The sequence below is a fragment of the Schistosoma mansoni genome, chromosome 1 (assembly GCF_000237925.1).
Source record: "Schistosoma mansoni strain Puerto Rico chromosome 1, complete genome".
NCBI lineage: Eukaryota > Metazoa > Platyhelminthes > Trematoda > Strigeidida > Schistosomatidae > Schistosoma > Schistosoma mansoni.
This window is the reverse complement of record NC_031495.1, coordinates 29,139,927-29,159,065: the sequence shown is the minus strand read 5'-3', so window position 1 is coordinate 29,159,065 and position 19,139 is coordinate 29,139,927. Positions and strand designations below refer to the sequence as shown.

At 30.6% G+C, this 19,139-nt stretch overlaps 1 protein-coding gene and 1 non-coding gene across 2 annotated transcripts; one reads left to right on the top strand and one right to left on the bottom strand.

Moving 5' to 3' along the window:
- Positions 1 to 1,351: 1,351 nt before the first annotated feature.
- Smp_136110 (putative leucine rich repeat-containing) lies at positions 1,352 to 19,022 on the bottom strand (the record flags this gene model as incomplete). Its single annotated transcript, XM_018793959.1, has 8 exons — positions 1,352 to 1,693; positions 4,096 to 4,175; positions 4,256 to 4,706; positions 13,827 to 14,273; positions 15,732 to 15,851; positions 18,279 to 18,379; positions 18,628 to 18,816; positions 19,007 to 19,022. 8 exons carry the CDS (start codon positions 19,020 to 19,022, stop codon positions 1,352 to 1,354), a joined length of 1,746 nt encoding a protein of 581 aa, XP_018648419.1.
- Positions 7,722 to 7,788, top strand: Smp_tRNA_02256_Arg_TCG.1.1. The gene has a single exon. It is a non-coding gene (tRNA).
- Positions 19,023 to 19,139: the final 117 nt, after the last annotated feature.

Sequence of the window (19,139 nt, the reverse complement as noted above, 5' to 3'; positions counted from 1 at the left end):
ATTGAAGGTTAATAGTTATGTTGGATAAGCATTATACCCTAAGTCTTTAGAGGTCTCACTGAAAGTCTTGATCCATTTGAAAAGACCTATTTTGTAACGTGTTAGTTTTGTAACCAGTCCTAAGGAATTTCACGAAACACTAAGTAACTCAATTCATATGTGTACTAAAAAGAATATGTGTGTTCTTACTCAAATATGCAATTTGTTGTATACTGTACTATAAATTATTTCGAAAAAAGTACTAGGTTTGCAACGTTTTCTTTGTAGTTTTTACATATTTCTAAATCATCAGAAATACAATATAATGGCAAAATATTTTGCACTCTGTTAGATCCATCAGTTCGATGGGTACATTCTACAGTACAATGATCAGAAATCGTTTGGTCTATATTACTATTACATCTTTATAGTTAGTACATAATTATCTGAGTGTACGTTTTTCTTGTAAATAGTTTGTAAATAGTTTTATTCATAAATACTGACCGTTGATGAATACAGATTGATTTGCACAAATTTTCCAAGTCAAAAACACCTCTCAAAACCTAAGTGAATAGAAATGCTTAAAAAAGCCACCATTCGAATTGGTAGAGGAATAATGTGAAAAGTGAAAGCTAATTATTATTTATTATATTCTATTGCCATCTGAATTTATTAACTATTTAAAGTGCTGTAAACCACTTCAGTTATCGACTAGTCATGTAAATCCTAATTTGTATTCCAATCTAAAGCATTATAACATCACTATTTTGGCTACAGCTATTTAAAATTCTCCAAGCTTGACTGAGTGAAGACGATATTTGTTTTCCAACAGCATAGATAAATTACCAGTAAGATGAAATTTAATGTATCTGATACTGGTTGATAGTACTTATATATATATATATATATATATATATATATATATATATATACTTTTGATTCAGAAAAAAGACTTTTTCTATACTCCATCACCAACGACATACATATCCTACTTCAAATCCCGGTATAAACATGGGAGTTTTTATCAATGAAAATATTATCAGTGAAAAGTTTCATTATTCTGTTTAATCTGTAGTTCAAATTTTACTTTAACATGATAATAATCATTATTTAAACATTGAGATTTCTAAGATTTATAGTAAGTCTAGGGAAACCGAGTTATGGAAAAATACATATATTCATAAGAAAAGATAATCGACAGAAATCTGACGAATTTACATAAGTGATTTAAGTGCACTGTAAGAGCTATGCAACTTGCATTATTCAAGTTTATATGATACATTTGTATAAATTCAACAATTTAACAAGACTTAAGATAGGGAGAGAAATTATTCCACGAAATATTTGAATCTCATGGAATTGTGTATACAGTTCAACTGATAAAATAGTGTTTTGTCCATTCATTTTCTCTACTTTGTCTATTAATTTGTTCTGAAAGGTAATTTCTGTTTCTTTTTGCAACCACCGATACATTGTCATCATCAGTATTATTCATTCTATGGTCATCATCTGAACTGTCACCCCACAAATATTGCGGATTAAGTCCTGAATGTGATTTATGATTGTAGTCGATTGTAGTTAGGGAGGAGAATTTCGTTTTCCCATAACTTGAATGTTTCGATGAACTATTATGAGAATGTCTCCGATTCTTATTTTTAAGTCGTTGATAATCTCGATCTGGATTCAGTAAATTATTTTGAACATGCGAATTATCCTGATATCAAAATAAAAAACAGTTAGAAAGACCATTATGTAAAGAAAATACTCTTCTTTCAGTACATGAAATTTAAGTTCATAAATGGATATATCAGTTTCTATATTCAGTTCTAAGAGATAGATAATTAATTAAAACGAAAATCTACATTAAACATACGTAATGCGAATGGTTTATAGCGAGTATCACCGGACTACAACGGAAAAATACTTGAATAATAACTGATCAAACTCACAGTCGAAATAAAATAATTTGTTTTTAGATATTAAAATGAACTGGGAAATAGAAATGATTTCCAACATATGAGTGTCATGTAGCAATTAACTTTTCCTAGAACTTGGGACACCAATGTAAATTAAAGATTCGATTACATAAAAAAAGAATATGCTTCCGAAAACATAGAAGGCCAAATAAGACCGTTTTCATTATTACCGTAGGGATTTTCGGTCAATTTTATGTGTAAGTAAACGCGTTTTTAATACATAAACATCTAAGAAAAGTACGAAATCACCAAAATAGCCGACTAGTTTTCCGGATGTCGAATTATGCATCGTCAGGCGTATACAGGTCTACGTTGACATAACCATTCACGAATTAGTGAAACTAATAAGCAAAAAGCACATATGAAAACAAGTATAATAACTCGAAAACTATCAAATGGGTTTCTTATGGCAGCAATTATTACGGATGAATTACTCCAAACATTTCAAATGTTAACTTATCATGGTAGTTATAGATGCTATCTAAGATATATTCAAATATCTATCACCGACAATGATAACGATAAAATCGTATAGGTCTTATCCTTATAGTACTAGTAGTGAAGATGAGTAGATAGTATAGAAAAAGTATTCGAGTGTGAAGTTTAAAGTCCTTTAAAATATATTTATACTATTGAAGAAAAAATTATTCCGAGATTCTGAGGATCGTCGTTATATTAAAATAGGGAAGTTTGAGTAATGTGTGATCGCAATTAGCAGTTGAGTTCAGAATATTATTTTCATCCTAAATCGATCTCGTCACCAGATTGTATTTACATTCTCGTGTTGCTTTTCACAAGAAGTAACGAACCAGCGTTGCTGAAACTTGCAACTGAAAGAGAATATCGAAATAATTCGCTTCAGGTGCACATATACTAACTGAGATGGATCAACTGCAGCTCTTAACACTGACAACTGGAAGATATGTTTGCATATATTAAACTAAAAAATTAAAGAATTCTCAATTTGACATACGGTCTGGTAGCTCAAAAGTAGTTTCATTATATTAGCCCACAAACCTCCATATAGGACATCATTTACCGACCTTATAACTATTTTATAAAAGAATAAGACGATTATTTAAGAAATATTTATTTTTAAGTATAGGGTTGTGGTGATTGTTGAGGATTAATTGAGATCATGGACCGATCAACGTTTGACCATCATTGAAAACTTGAAAGTACAAGACGACCGGTTTGTCTCAGTATGGGACTCCTCAGCAGTGAGCATCCACATCTCCACGGCTCTTTACAAATAATTATCATGAGCTTACTGGTAACTAGCTTCAAAACGTGATTCTCAGAGTTTTAGTGAGAGGCCATGTTCACTCGAGCTAATTCATGTCGGGTGTAAGGCAGTTCCTAATCAGAGACAATGAAGGGTTTTCGCTTAATATCGTGGATCGGCTAAAGTTAGACATCAATGTCGTTGGATACCAGCTCAGTGGCCAAAGGTTAGACGTTCACGCGTGAGACCACAAGTCATGGGTTCGAGTCCCACGTGAGGGATTGTGTATGCCCACTGCTGAGGAGTCCCATAATAGAACGAAACGGCCGTCCAGTGCTTCCAGATTTTGAACGATGGTCTATCATTAATCGGTCCATGATGTCGATTAAAATATTTATTTATTAGGTAGTCATGAAGAAGGGAACGATCAGTATTTTTAACACTCCAATGAACATTTCAGAGTTGATGTATTTAGAGGCGTTAGCCCTATTCTGTTTTGCTTTATGCATGGTAGCAATATCAGCTCAGGAGTGACTTATATTTCAGTTATCGCAAAGCGATTTTTTCTGTTACTTGTCAAGAGAACCAATACTAACCGATATGCTCAGTCTGAAATTTAATTAGAAATTTGGTTAAATGAGTTAATTCTAGTTCATTTCGAAAATAATCAATGAAATCTGATGGAGACTGGATGCTGACACTGAGTATTCTACTCATTTTAGTTCAGATATAGAACTTTAGCTCAAAGTGTTTCATTTGTATTAGGAACATGAAATCTTGTCTGACGACAAATCAATTGCTTATTACATACTCTAAACATGGTCAAATATCTACCTAAATTAACAATGGCACAGTAATTTTCACACATAGGAGAAACCTAAATGACTAAGAAAATAAATCAAATATACTACTTACATTACTCTGACGTAAAAAACTATTATTTTCTTTATCCGATAACTGTCTCGCACATTGCATTAACGATGAAGGTTGAAACTCTAAAACACAATTGAACATAAACATATATGTATATGTTCATATAAATTTTTATATATGGTTTAAATAAAATCAAACTTACCTAAACCAATTATTCTAACTTTTCCATCCAAATAAGCTGAAGAGTTTAGAAGGGCTAAACAATTTTCTATGCCAATAGGATTTCCTGTCAAATCTATTATTTTGAAACGGAATGTTGTTTCTATTAATATCTCCGTAATACTTGCAGCACCATCATGATCAATACCACAAAATGCAATACCCAAACGCTTTAAACATGGACAACTGATAAGACTTGATTTCAAATCAAATAAACCGGAAGAGCCAATATTTAAATTGCCAGATAACTGTAACGTTGTTAAACGTGTGCAGCGTGTTAGGCCACTTGCCAATATACTCATACTTGATCTGGTTATCATATTTTCTGATAGAAACAATCGGATTAAACCTCGTTGATTTTCATCTGAATTGAGAATTTCGGATGAAAAACAAGGTGAAGCTAATGCCTGTGATATAGTTGAACAACCCAAGTCCTTTATATGAAAAGAAGTCAAATAAGATATAAAATTATTAATATTATTTCTGAACGTTTATTATCACTTACACAGAAATCTATTATTTTGAAAGGAGAAAGTTTCACATGCAAGTAAAACACTTCTCAACTAATGATGTTCATTGAAATCATTAATATTTGGCTATTAATTAATATATACGATCTAAGGAATACAGCTAGTGCAGTCCGGATCAAACTAATGAGACTAGATGTAAATGAACAGAAGAAACTGATGATATATTACATTTTCACTTGACCACCGATTAACATAGATTATTCACAATATGTATTTCCATTGAATTGACCTGTTTTACTGTTCTATAACCAATGTTTTTCTTCAGCCTGAATTGTGTCACACAACAGTTATTTGCTTTTATCGTGTATTTTTCAATCTTTCTCCCTATTATCAGTAAGCTTTTCGAATGGAATTTGATAAGTTTGCCGTGTTTTTGATTATAAAACTTGAAAAAAAACTGTTATACAACTTTGCTGACTTTTCACATTTCACAACCATGACATTTGTTTTACCCAATAGTATTACATTATGTTTTGAAAGGCTAGGTGCGGTCTGATTTTACGTATTCGGTCACATTTTCATTTCATCGATAATGTGGTGTATATATTGCAAGACTAATTATTATTATTACTATTCCTGTCAGATCACTTAAAGCATATCCTATCTGAAAAACTTTAATTGAAGTGGTCGCATTTTCAAACTTTCTTGCTAAGAATATTAATGATGAATGTATTTAGGTGAACAGATTTTATGGAGAAGCTAATCGAAAAGTTATTTAATTATGGTTACGTTTTGATTTGATGAAATGAAAACTTGTCTACGTGTATTAGTTAACACGGTAACAATTTATCGACATCATTATCAATCCATATTTGGTTTTTCATCTTGAAATTCTTGATCAATAAATTTACAGAAATAATTTTGTGCACGATCACACATCAAATCTCATTGAAACGACCGAAATGAACTAACATTAAATTATTTTTATTATATCGAAATAAATGTTTCATTAGCGAATTAAAAATAAGTGCCATGGCAACAGAGGAATTTCTTTTTCTTGTTACAGACTAAGTTCATTTCATTAATAATATTAAAGGAAAAGTTCATTGTGAAATTTATTTGTTAATTAAATTTAACTAAAATCTAAATTAAATACATGAGACGAGGAATTGAAGAACTGTCAGGTTAAAATAATCAAAGAAAACTATTTCGTTAGCAATCCATTATCAAGCTTGGAAATTGACTATTCAATTTTTTATAAAGAGGCTCCTTTAAAGCGCAGATTATAAGTAGGTTTTTATTTTCTGATACTTACAGTGACAAAAGATATACATATATATGTAAGTGAAGTGGTTTCATTGTCTAAGAGTATCATTTATTTGTAGAGCTAACTTTCTTCTGATTAAGAAGTTACAAAATATGTAATTTCAACAGTGTTTACCAATGTCTCCAGTCATAAAACCATCACTTATATTTAAACAATGGTTATGGATATAGATAGTAAAGAAATGAATAAGAATAGTGTTATATCTGAACGAAGAATAAATGAATGATAACTACTAGCGACCATTTATGGACTATTATGATATATATTTTCCCTAGATGTAAAAGATATTGACTAAAATCCATACGAAAGCTGAAATTATTATTATGTCGTTATCTGAATAACAAATGCAAATCTCTACAGGCTAAATCGTAAAACTGAACTATTAACTAGACTTCATTTTTACATATAAAAATGAGTATGTTTGCAGTATAGCTTTGTGTTAACTCAATAACTTGATTATGAATCTTTCCTTATTCTCCTGACAGCTTTATGTACACCAACTTTTACCTTACAGCAACTTCAAGAAAACCATCTGACTAGCTTCTGAAGAGATGGCTAATTTTACAAACTCCTAAAAGATATCAATCTAATCAGCTCACTGTCGCAAAGTTATGTACATATATTCCAAGACATTTAAGAAATTCTACAAGAAATCTATTAAAATTAGTGTTGTTGGTAAACTGTTATAATTATTTCATTTTATTTTGTTTAAACTGAAAAAGTGAAAATATCAACTGAAACTAGAAACTGTTTTTGTTTACTAAGGAAAAGCCAAGTATTTAGTTAAACTTTTCTTTCAAATCCAACTATCAATTTCCCTGTATAAATACACAATTATTTTCATAGTCGAAAGCATGAGTCAATCGGTGATCTATCTGTCAAGTGCTCTGGCGCGAGACTAGTAGGTCCTGGGTTCGAATCTCGAGATGCGGGATCGTGGATTGGAACTGCTGAGGAGTCCCACAATGGGACGAAACGGTCGTCCAGTGCTTCCGGGTTTTCCATGATGGTCTAGCTTCAATTGACTCATGCTTTCAACTATGAAAATATTGAGATCTACACAAAACCCCTTCGGATAATAACACAATTATTTGTTCAACATTATTTTTAATTATTGGAGCTTATTTACATCTGTGAAGGATACTGTTTTAAAGTAGAAGATTCCAATTGTTTTTTTAACACAGAAATAAGATTTTCATGTAAGTTCTTAAGACAAACAGATATATAAGCAAATAAATGCATAAAATTGAAAGTATATTAAGGTTAGAAAGTACATTAAAAGTTATATGATTTGATAACAAAAAAATAAATTTCTTTATTCTATTGTTATATTTAACATTGATAGTTTGTTAAATTTTAATAAAACATAATTTTTTTTAACTTTTGATAATATGAATAAATGTACTATTTATCAAGAAAGAAAAAAAGGAAAAAAAACAATCAATCATCCGTATAACAACAAAAGAAAACAATCAAATGGAAACAAGATGAGTTTACAGTAAACCAATATTCACTTTATATTACAATATATGATAATTAAATTCAGTTTTCTTTTTTTGTTTTTATGCATGAAACCTTATAAATTATTGAAATTTACTTAGTATTGTTTGTTTGGATCTTCCCATTGATGTTTTTAGGACTGTAACTGGACTCAGTGGCCGATTGGATAACGCGATGGCGTTCGAAGCGAAAGGTACTGGGTTCGAGTCCCAGAGTGAACATAAACTTCAAGATGCAGGTACATCCATCTGATGAGTCCCAAATAGGACGAAACGCGCATCCTGGATTCCACTGCTAGCCACTATCCATCTTTGCTTAGCATGCCTATAAATTATTATTATTAAATGATTTTTGTGGGAAAGGTATTTCATTTATTACAAAAGTCCCAACCAAATACTTATCTATGTAACTATAAAACTCCAAAGGTTTCTTTATTCACCTCTATTTACAGTAATAATATAATACATGTGTTTGAAATAATAGTGTTTTTACTTGATGAATATCAATTTTATACTTTAGTAGAAGTACATATTAACTTGACTAAATTCATATTCATGGCAACCCATTTAAATTTCAATTTATACACATAACAGTAGATTATATTATTAACTTGATGATCAATATCATCAAAGCTTGAAATGAACTCGGTAAGGTTTCTGTTTAGAATAAATATCTAATAGTAAACATTAATTATCTTGTTACTTATTTATAGAAGAAATAATATAGTAAGGTATGTCTACTGTCTACTTCAAAGCTCAGTTAGGTTACAGCTATAAAATTATTATTAATACTGTAAAGTATCGATAAGGTACATCATGAAAAAGATGTTGTTAAAAACGTATTACAGAAAAAGTTGACATTATTCTAAATTTTTTTTCCTAATGACTATAATTATAGATCATTTGAATGTAAGAGCGTACTTTTTAGTTCATTTGATTGTATTATAACAATGAGGATCTAACAAAATAAAGATTATCTCCATGTGGATATTTTGCACTTTTCTTTCTCTCTATGGTTACATATGTATTTATCTTAGGAAGGATAGCAACATTTACCAATGTCTTATACATAACTTAGTCTTAACTTGATAACGTGCTTTTTTTTAATTTATTCTAAATTAGATGTGTAACAATCCGTTATAAACTCCATTGTCATTAATTTAAATAATTAATTCATCTTTTACAGAAATAAATAAATCAGATTTAAGTGTTAAACAGAACGAACAAATAAAAACGATTGATATCGGATGCATCAGGGAAGTTTATAAATTTATGTAGTAAATTTTCACCATTAGATACCGTTTGAAGCAATAGTTTTGTATAACATTCATAATTCAGTTTTCAAAAATACTGACTAATTGTCGTTAAAGAAATAAATTCTCCCTTTTTAAAAAGAATTATAAAGCAATAAACAATAATTCACTAAACTTCAAATGTATGATTCAAAGAAAATCATCTGAAAATACATTTTCTTAGATCACTTTCTTTATTTTGATCAGTACATTTTACAAGATATGAAGTTATCTAGCGAGACAATGAAAACATCATCGATGGAATATCCAGCTCAGAAAGAACATAGTACCTCCGAAATTCTTTTCATTCGATAGAAATCTAAATGATCTTGGAATATTACACTTGTTTAATACTTCAATTATTTTGTAGTTTCATTTATCTATTCACATTTTCAACGTAATAAAAGTGAACGCATAGAAATTTATAACTGGCCACTGTAAGCGTAAAAAGTTTAGGAAAGTATATTTTTTATAATATAAACTTTATTTTCTGCTAAACGTAAACGCAATTTATATTTAGACCCAATTCTACATAATGTTTAGTATTAAAATTATACGATATCAGGATAATTAGGGTTCACATTTCTTCTTCTTTTTATTATTATTACAGTACATTATTGATACAATGAAAGATGATGGCAATTAACATACCATATTGAATGCTTTTGTCATCAATTGTATAGCTATGATTTATAGATCAAAGTACTTAATGATATTTCTGTGTACAAACATAAATAACGGTATAACTTATTTATTATGTATGTTAATTTATGTTCTGGTTTATTAACGAACAGATATATTAATTAGAAAGCTGTAAATATAAGGTAATAAAGAAAATGTGTAAAGTAGTCTCAAATTCTTCTCCATTTAATAATGGTTCAGTATTATTTAAAATAAAATAATTACTCGATTTTCTACCCTAATAATACGTGGTAAATTAAATGAGAACATAGAAAGCAGGTTAAATTGAACTTGTCCAATCTAAAATAACACTGAAACTAAACAAATAAGCATACAGGTTTTTAAAAATAATCAAATGTCTCTTTGAATAAGAATTAAGAATGAAGCATCGCCATTACGATAAAACTTTCACTTAATCAATTTATTAATTCATCATTATAAAAAAGCTTCTATTGATTGTGAATAACTCATCAAGTAATCCGAAACATTGTATTTTAATGGAATATACATCAATTTACCTTAGAGATAAATCTTGATTGAAGTTCATTTTAAAGGTGGATTATATAATTTGTAAAATAACAAGTTATCAAACTTGAAATCATAAAAAGAGGTAGTCTTATTATAATCAATAATGTTTAACTTAGAAGTATATGATTTTTGAAATATACATCGCAATTAAAATTACTTTTGCTTTTTAGTAGTTTAGAACCATCATATATAGTCTGCGATGTATTGTTTAATACGATGATGTTAACACGTATTAACCTTATTATTATTTCTAATGTTTCAATCACAAGTACTGAAAAATATGACCTCAACCTACGTTAACTGATACGTGAGTAATGTTAAGACCACTGGGATCTTTGTGATGTCCTTTAGCGCCGTTCAAATTCTATTAATCAAGTCTAAGTGTGGATTACTTCACAACTACCTCTGATCACCTAACGTAACTTGGATTTTCTAAATTAGTGAATATACAATTATAAAGTCAAGTTCGCTCAGTTCAACTGGTACATGAATACGCGTTCATTAATTGAGTCGGAATCCAACCGTTCACATATCCAGCTTCAATCAGTACGTGATAAGGCGTGGTGATTCCCAGATTTCATCAGTAATAATCAGCGAATATAATACATAGTTATATTTGACTAATCCTTATATCTCGCTGCAATTTCAACCCGAGGTTGGTCACCAATAAGCGCGGAATAGTTCACTTAGGTGGTTTGTGGAGATCGGTTCAAAAGGGTGTATACTAATTGTATATTTTCTTCATGTTTATCAATCAAAAAACAGTTTTCACTCTGTGGATTTCAAGAATCGAACAAATTATCACATTTTTGAATATGATGTATCATATAGGTTGGGTCTCATCACTAATATTAATATTATATCATTGAATTCGGTTTCCTTTAAAAAATTGGATGCATTAGACAATCGTCAATACAGTACAATCTCAAACAGTGACGACAGATACAAGTTAATGTCATATAAATAAAGTAACTTAGAAAACGATCTTCTGTAACTAAGTTGTTTAGTCTACTTTTTATGGCAAATATATGAAATTGGTTGTTTGAGTCTTCCCATTGATGTTTAGGACTGTAATTGATCAGTCTCTTATTGGTATATGTCCATTCTGTGAGGAATGCCTCGATATTGCCATAAATCATAAGCACCCACTTCTGCTTAAATTTGTAGATTGTTTCCATAAGTTTTATGAATGTGAAAAGTATAGATTAAACAGTCGTTATTCACTAGCATGGGACGCTTTTGAAGACTGTTAAATTTGTGGAGCTAAATAATGACCAAACAACCATTGAAAATCAGAGGACAGTGAAAAAATTATTTGTCTTCACATATCATTGTTCACAGAGAATCTTTTACCTTCAGATAAATAAATTTGTTTCCAATGGTCTATATTTCTAACTTCATTATTATTCAATAAACAAAATTATTATACACGGTAATTAAATTATTCAAAGCAGTATTTCATATCAGATATTTATTATAAACAGAGGAAACAGTTTAAATGTCATGTATTTTAATTAAAAGAAGTAATTTATGTTAGAATACAGAAAAAGAATCCTTTTCATCTAGAAAGTACATTATTCGGAATACTGTTAAAGTCATTATTTTCTTACATCCACATGGAAACAAAGACGAACTGTGATAGGATTAAATGAAAAAAAAACCAAACAAATTTTTTTTACCATGTTTTTATACATTTAATGATTATTCAGTTTTACTCAATGAAAAGGTCTAAGTAAATACATTATCATAGTTTAAAAATATTTTATTTTCATTAATAGAATATTAAATGCAACAAGCTTCAATTCTAAGCTTTTCTAAGCTTTTCTACAATCATAAATACATTTTAGTTAAGTGGGCCACTAGTTAACTAGAGATAAGATTATAAATGTAAATTCCCGAAACAAAAACACTATCATTAAATATGTTTTATTGGTAATATAGTGCAATATTGAAAAGTTAAATTGAAATGAAATAACAACAGACAAATAAACGACAATGAAATCACATGTACCATTTAAATAAGCAAGTTATTAAATCAAATTATTAATTAAAAACATCAACTGAATTAAATCTTACTGTATATTTCTCTAAATTAACATAAATTGGACAGTAAAAAACCTGAAACTATTCATACAGTAGAAGTGAATTTAAAATTAACTCATTTATTTGACTGCACATAAAGCTAAATAGAACTGTTTATGTAGTGCAATTCTATCCAAGTACCGAATTCCATAATCACGTTAATGCAATCGCATAACTTTAAATATTGCTTCTTACAGTTTCAAAGCTTTGGTATTTTATACTATATTACTGTTTCAAAAGTATTTAAAATAATTTTTGAATCCTTTGGTTTGGATTAACTTTATGTTAGTTGGATGCGTCTAGTAAGAACCGATGTCAGAAAAGGCTGCTGACCCTCCCCTTTTCTCTCTCTACCGGTAGTTGAATGGATTATGAAGACTCAAAATCTCAGGAGAAGCACGGAATACAATAGACAGCTTAAATGTAGCTAGAATATTTGGACAAAAGAACAAACACAGTCGGGAAGCGGAAGCATAAATCAAAAGGATGAGTAGCAACTGGAAAAGATTGTCCAGGACCAGGTTCGATGGAGAATGGTGGTGGGCGGCCTATGATCCACCACGAGGGGTAACAGACGTAAATAAGTAAGTAGTTGGATGAGTAAAAAACATTCTTCTACATTGAACAAACAATCTGATGTGGTATTGTACCGTATCAAATGAGATAAATAGTTTCTTACCACATAACATTATACGTATAAATGATTTTACTCCTAAAACAACTGGTTGAATGATTGACAGGATATAATCACCATTATGTGAAACTATGATCAAATGTTCATCAACAGATAAATTTTGAATTCAGTAACAAGAATCAGAAGAGACTTGTTTTAGACTAATACTACAGAAAATTATGATAAACAAAATATTTATTCAAGTAATTTGTGAACGGCTAACGCTTTGACTTTATTGGCTCGAGTCAATGATACTTTAGAAAGTCTATATGGGCTTTTATAACAAGTTTGAAGTTAATATGCTGACAATTTAAGTAAAAAATCACTTGGAATATCGATACATTTCATCTTTTTAAGGTTTGTTAATTGCCAGGTAAGCCATTATGTAAAACTTCTACCTTCAATACATTTTAATGAAGTCTAGTTCGAGATTCCTGCCTTATTGTCTTTCTTTTGCTTTTTACTCATTACAACGCTGACGTGTGCTGAAATCCATCCTGCAGACCATGTGTGCTACAAATGTTCAAATGAACGGTTTGTAATTAGCCTTTTATTTGGTATACAGCTAAATGAATGAGTTATTTACATGTGAATATATAGTTTTAAAGAAACACTACTGTGATTTGTAGAAACTTCGTCGATAAATATAATCTGTCATTCATTTGATGGTGCATACTAAGAGTAAGCATGATAATAATGAACAAACAATTCAGAAAGGATTCATTTAACTCAACTATATGATGAAGGAATTTCAATGTTATTTCATTGCTTCTTTTTCCTATTTATGTACATGATGTACCCAATTAAAATTCTACGTTATTTTGATTAGGATTTAAATTTTTATAAATTTAATTGTTACATATTGTTATTAATTAGGATAATTGCGACTATTAGTATAATTAGCAGTCAGACTATAACTATTAAGAAATAAATAGAAAAAAGCAACAAGGTAAGCATATTTGAAATCACAAAACAACGTGAAACTTTAATGTGGCAACCTACCCCAAGTAGATTTCTACTCAGATCTAAATATTTCAGATGTGAACTATAACGTAACAATGGCACTAAAAATTTAGCATCAGATCCAGTAATTCCATTGTCGGGTAATCGAAGATCAGTAATACAACCCAAACGAAATCCCGGAATAAGTGTATGTAATAATTTCCCATTAATACCTGTACAACCCAAATGTAATCCACGTGAATGAAAAGGCAGTGTTTTTGATGAGCTGAAATTCGATTCTGAAATCGATACATCTTTAGAAATCTTGAAAATATCCTTATCAGATAATTTCTTGGAGAGGAGATCACTGTGTTTATCAAAACTTTCTTTTTTAAACTGTTTTGTTTTAACTTCTTTTCGTGGTATACGAAGACATGATGATAATATTTGTACAAAAGTTAAACCTAAGTTGTTCTCTCTTAAATCAAGCCATTCCATATACGGCACCTAATAAATAAATGAAAAAAATACAATAAAAGAAATAAATTAAACACTAAATATCAATTAGTAGTAATTTGTTTGAAATATGAAATGGAAAGGATGAATAACAACTGGGAAGAACTAAAAAGGATTGCCCAGGACAGAGTTGGATGGAGAATGTTGGTGGTCGGCCTATGCTCCTCCACAAGGTGTAACAGGCGTAAGTAAGTAAGTGCTTGAAATAAGAAATTTCTCAAAAATGTTCATAAAATATGATAATTTCGAGTTTCAGAATTCACTGTTAGAAATTTAACTGGTTTTGAAAATATTGAGTTTTCTCAACTCATGCAAAATTGTGATTACATATACCATTGTTTACTTCAATCTGAATAAAACTTTTCACATGGTCACTGTAAACAACCATTCAGTGTCTTTTAAATGAATACTTTAGAGTAAGAGAAGAATTTGGCCAAATCTTGTTACAAATGTTAAAATCACTCCTCTCTGATTGAGTCGACAAAGTTGGTTTTTAAGCAAACTAAGGTTGATAGACAGGGAATGAACCCACCAATCTGTATTAGTGATGGCTGATTTTATTAGACTTTAATGGCCAAACTATTTGTCCGACATTGGCGAAAAAATTCAATCAGAGACTATCAAGGCGTTTCCTAACGGTTACGTTTAACTTAATAATCATTGTGACCTAAAACAAATCCGTACTAAATGGTCAATCTCATTTTTATATTTTCGCTATGACATTCAGAGATAACATGATATAAAATGTTTTGAAACATGCTTTAATAAAATAAGAATAGGTGAAATGCTCAGGTAATCAATAAATTCATAACTGAATAAAAAAGATCTAGGTTTTGACGTTCCATTTGTAGATTACATTTTTTAATGAACCTCTTAATAAGATTTATTTATACAAAAGGACTGAAAAAATTTGGTTGCTGAGAAATTACCCATTCCCCTAAATACATGCATAATATACGTTATCTTATGATAAATAATTTGACAGAAGTTATAAAAGTGAAATCCGTTAATATGTAATCATCAAGGAACTTTTATAGTGTACTAGTAGATATTACCTTCCTAATGATAAAGACTAATAGAAGAACAATACAGTTCTATGAAATAATGCAAGGAGAAATAGAAGAAAAATAGAACAAAATGGTTTCTCCATCCAGTTTTTAAAATGATGCAGACTAATTAAATATAAAACGTTAGTAAAGTAGGAGCATGAGTGGTTCACCTTAAACCTTTTGTTAATCAATAAACCGCCAAATTACAAGATATAAACATTCAAGAAACACTTGTTATTCAATATTAAATTTACTGACAATCAATTTTTCGATTTCGTCATCGATTTTGTGTAACAAGGAAAATAATTAATAGGAAATAATAATGATGAGCAGAATGTTATACTTTTTTAAAAATGGTTAGAAAATAATGAACTGTCTAACCAAACACATATTTACTTACTTCTCGAAATAGAAAAGCAACAGGAATCCAGCCGGTAGACGTAACATGAGGGTTACGAGCCAAACACAATCCTGTACATGTCTCATAATAACTCAAAATTTCATATAACGACTCAACAGACTAAAAAATGAGTTCAAGAAATAATATATATATAAATCCGTTGATCTTTTAACGGAACCTACACAATATCTGTTAAGACTCATTTGTTTTCAATTCAAAAGTTTTGGAATTATCTGTGAAACAGAAACAGACAATTGTAAGCTCTGATGTTGTATCTTTATAAATTAGTATTCTCGTTGATAAATATTTAGATTTTATTGGTTGATTTACCAATTGTGATAATACTCCATCTGGCAAATTTTCTTTCAGCATTAATCTAAACATGAAATTTTTTAAGACTATGCTTGGATTTAACGCTTTTCACATTCAAAGAAACTTTAAACAAACAAACAGAATGACCGTGAGATCTCACGTAACGTCCATTTTCGTCAATTTGTTTACGTCTCATATAAGGTTGCTTACTTTTTCCTGTACCATCAGGCCATATGTCAGGGGCAACTATGCAGATACCCCACTTTCCATCAATAAAACGACTTTCCTTAGAAACCATTCTGAAATGATAAACACTTTCTCAGATCACAATAAATTTACTTCCAAAAAGGAAGATGGACCCAGTGAACTACCATTTTTGGACTGTCTAGTTAAGAAAAATTCTAATGAAAATCTTAATTCAATCAATCACACTTGATGGCGAAACTCTGAAAGATGTAGAAACATTCACGTTGCTGGGAAGCATCATTGATAAACAAGGAGGATCGGATGCAGATGTGAAGGCGAGGATTGGCAAAACAAGGGCAGCATTTCTACAATTGAAGAACATATGGAACTCAAAACAACTCTCAACTAATTTCAAAGTCAGAATCTTCAGTACGAACGTCAAGACAGTTAGTCCTACTGTACGGAGCTGAAACGTGAAAAACTACTACAACCATCGTCAAGAAGGTACAAGTATTTATAAACAGTTGTCTACACAAAATTCTCAACATTCACCGGCCGAATACTATCAGCAACAGCCTTCTGTGTTAGAGGACAAAGCAGGTTCCAGCTGAGGAGGAAATTAGGAAAGGCTGTTGGAAGTTGATCGGACATACATTGAGGAAATCACCAAACTGCATCAGGAGGCAAGCCCTAACTTGGAATCCGGACGGAAAGCGTAAAAGAGGAATGTTAAGGAACACATGACGCCGGGAAATAGAAGCAGATATGAAAAGGTCGAATAACAACTGGGAAGGACTGGAAAGGATTGCCCAGGAGAGGGTTAGATGGAGAATGCTGGTGGGCGGCCTATTCTACTCCACGAGGGGTAACAGGCGTAAGTAGGTAAGCAGTACATATACACAGAATTGTGTCTACAGGTTGTGTCGATTGTGATGCGTTCTATGTTGGAGAGCCTTCTCATAAAATCTTGACTCGTACCAAAGAACACTTAAGCTATACGAAAGATCTATTACTCCTGTAGAACTGAAAAATTTACAAATCAAATCCTCATTAGCGGCACATGTTATATTTAGTTACCTCCAAGCCGACATCAAAATAATTTAGAAAGGTCTATCCAACCATAAAGAGAAGCCAGTGGTGGAAGCGCTTCACGAAATGTTAAATTTCTTAATAGAAAAGAATTCCTGATTGTTTATCCAGATTTGGTTGTCTATCCAAACAACCACATGTAACAATGTTCGTTTTTCGGACAATTAACACACACATATATATTCAGGTTTTGACTCTACTGGTTCATTTATATGTATTAATTAGCTGAATTTTCACAATGATATTTTGGACTTTTTCATAATTCAAACTTAACGTTTTTCACAATCACACAAATACAAATGCCTCCGTCTCATAAAGAAGCCGTTTGACATAATTAGACCTATTTTAACTTTGATTTTAATTGAACTAAATATTTTCTCTTGTTCCTTTATGCTATTTAGACGTGTGTTTATTTAATTCATTTATTTATTCGCTCTGAATATATGACCAACATTAAGTCAAAAAACGTCAGAAAGTCAGATTTCCGCTCATTGGGATATCGAAAATTTACCATTGTTTTACTACATTTAATTTTAATTCATTCAGTCTTTTTACTTCACGGTAAAGCGACCTTTTAATCAATATCTAAACGCATTAAGCGAAATAAAAGTTGACTTTAAAATGTTTTAGTTACTACTCTATAGTCTACTTCCTCTTTTCTAACCATAAAAAACTTCAAGTATATCAGAGTTTACAACATGAGTTTACTTTTAACATTACTCAAGCTGTGTTACCCAAAATAAAACTAACCCACAAAAGGAATAGCCCTGACAACAACTAAAAAAGCTGGTTCGGTTTCGTCTTTAATAAAAGTTTTCTGATCAAACTGTAGTGGTTTTTCCTTGTATTATATTATTTACATAAACGTGATTTCTATACCATCTTCTTTGTAGTCAAATTTAAGGCGGTATATCCTAGTGATGAAATGTGGCTACATTGAAACACCAGTGGAATCCTTACCTCGTTATCAAGATTGGTGTTTTCCAAATTTAAGTGTTGAAATTGGACGTATTTGAAAACATATTCTAACATTTCAATGTGTCCACCATTGAGTTGGCAACCTTAAATAGTAATCAATAGCATAATCTCTTACCCTTAAGATTAAAAACGTGCTTCCGTTCTGGGGACTGTCTCAAATCTGTATACTACAGACAAGTGATTTTCTTCAAATACTTACTTGTAACTGCGAAATGACACTATACAAAGGTTGGATCGAAGAGAGATTACATTGGAGTTTATAAATACTGATTAACTCAGCGGGTGATAAGCACTGTCCTTCAGCCAAAATTTATAAAGTTAACTGACTTACTGTTCAACCACGGATCAACTGGGTCTATCACACATGTGACAAGATCACATTCTCCAGGAAATTTTACGGACTTTTTGCTGATACATTTTGATATCATGGAATTCTTTCTTTCGTCATTATCACTCTTTTCTTCTACAGGAGCTGAACAGACAGATTTGGAACCTATATTCATAGGAACACAGAGTTTATCTGTGTAATGTGAAATAATACAAGTCGTAAAACGACTTCTAAAAATATATTAACAAGGGTTTGTACGGTCTAATTTACATGGTATGTAGTATTCATGATGCTGTATTGAAAAATATCTTAACCTGTTTCAAAGATACAAGTAGGAAGATTATAACTCAAAGTGTAATGAAACAATAAAATTGTCCATTACCTGGACCAGAAAACATTTGGTGTCATGTCATTATCTTGCTGCAGTCAGGAAATGTATATTTTACTGAAAGTGGATAAGCGAAGTTTGTACAATATTCGCTAACTTTAAACAGATTACGAATAATATGATTACC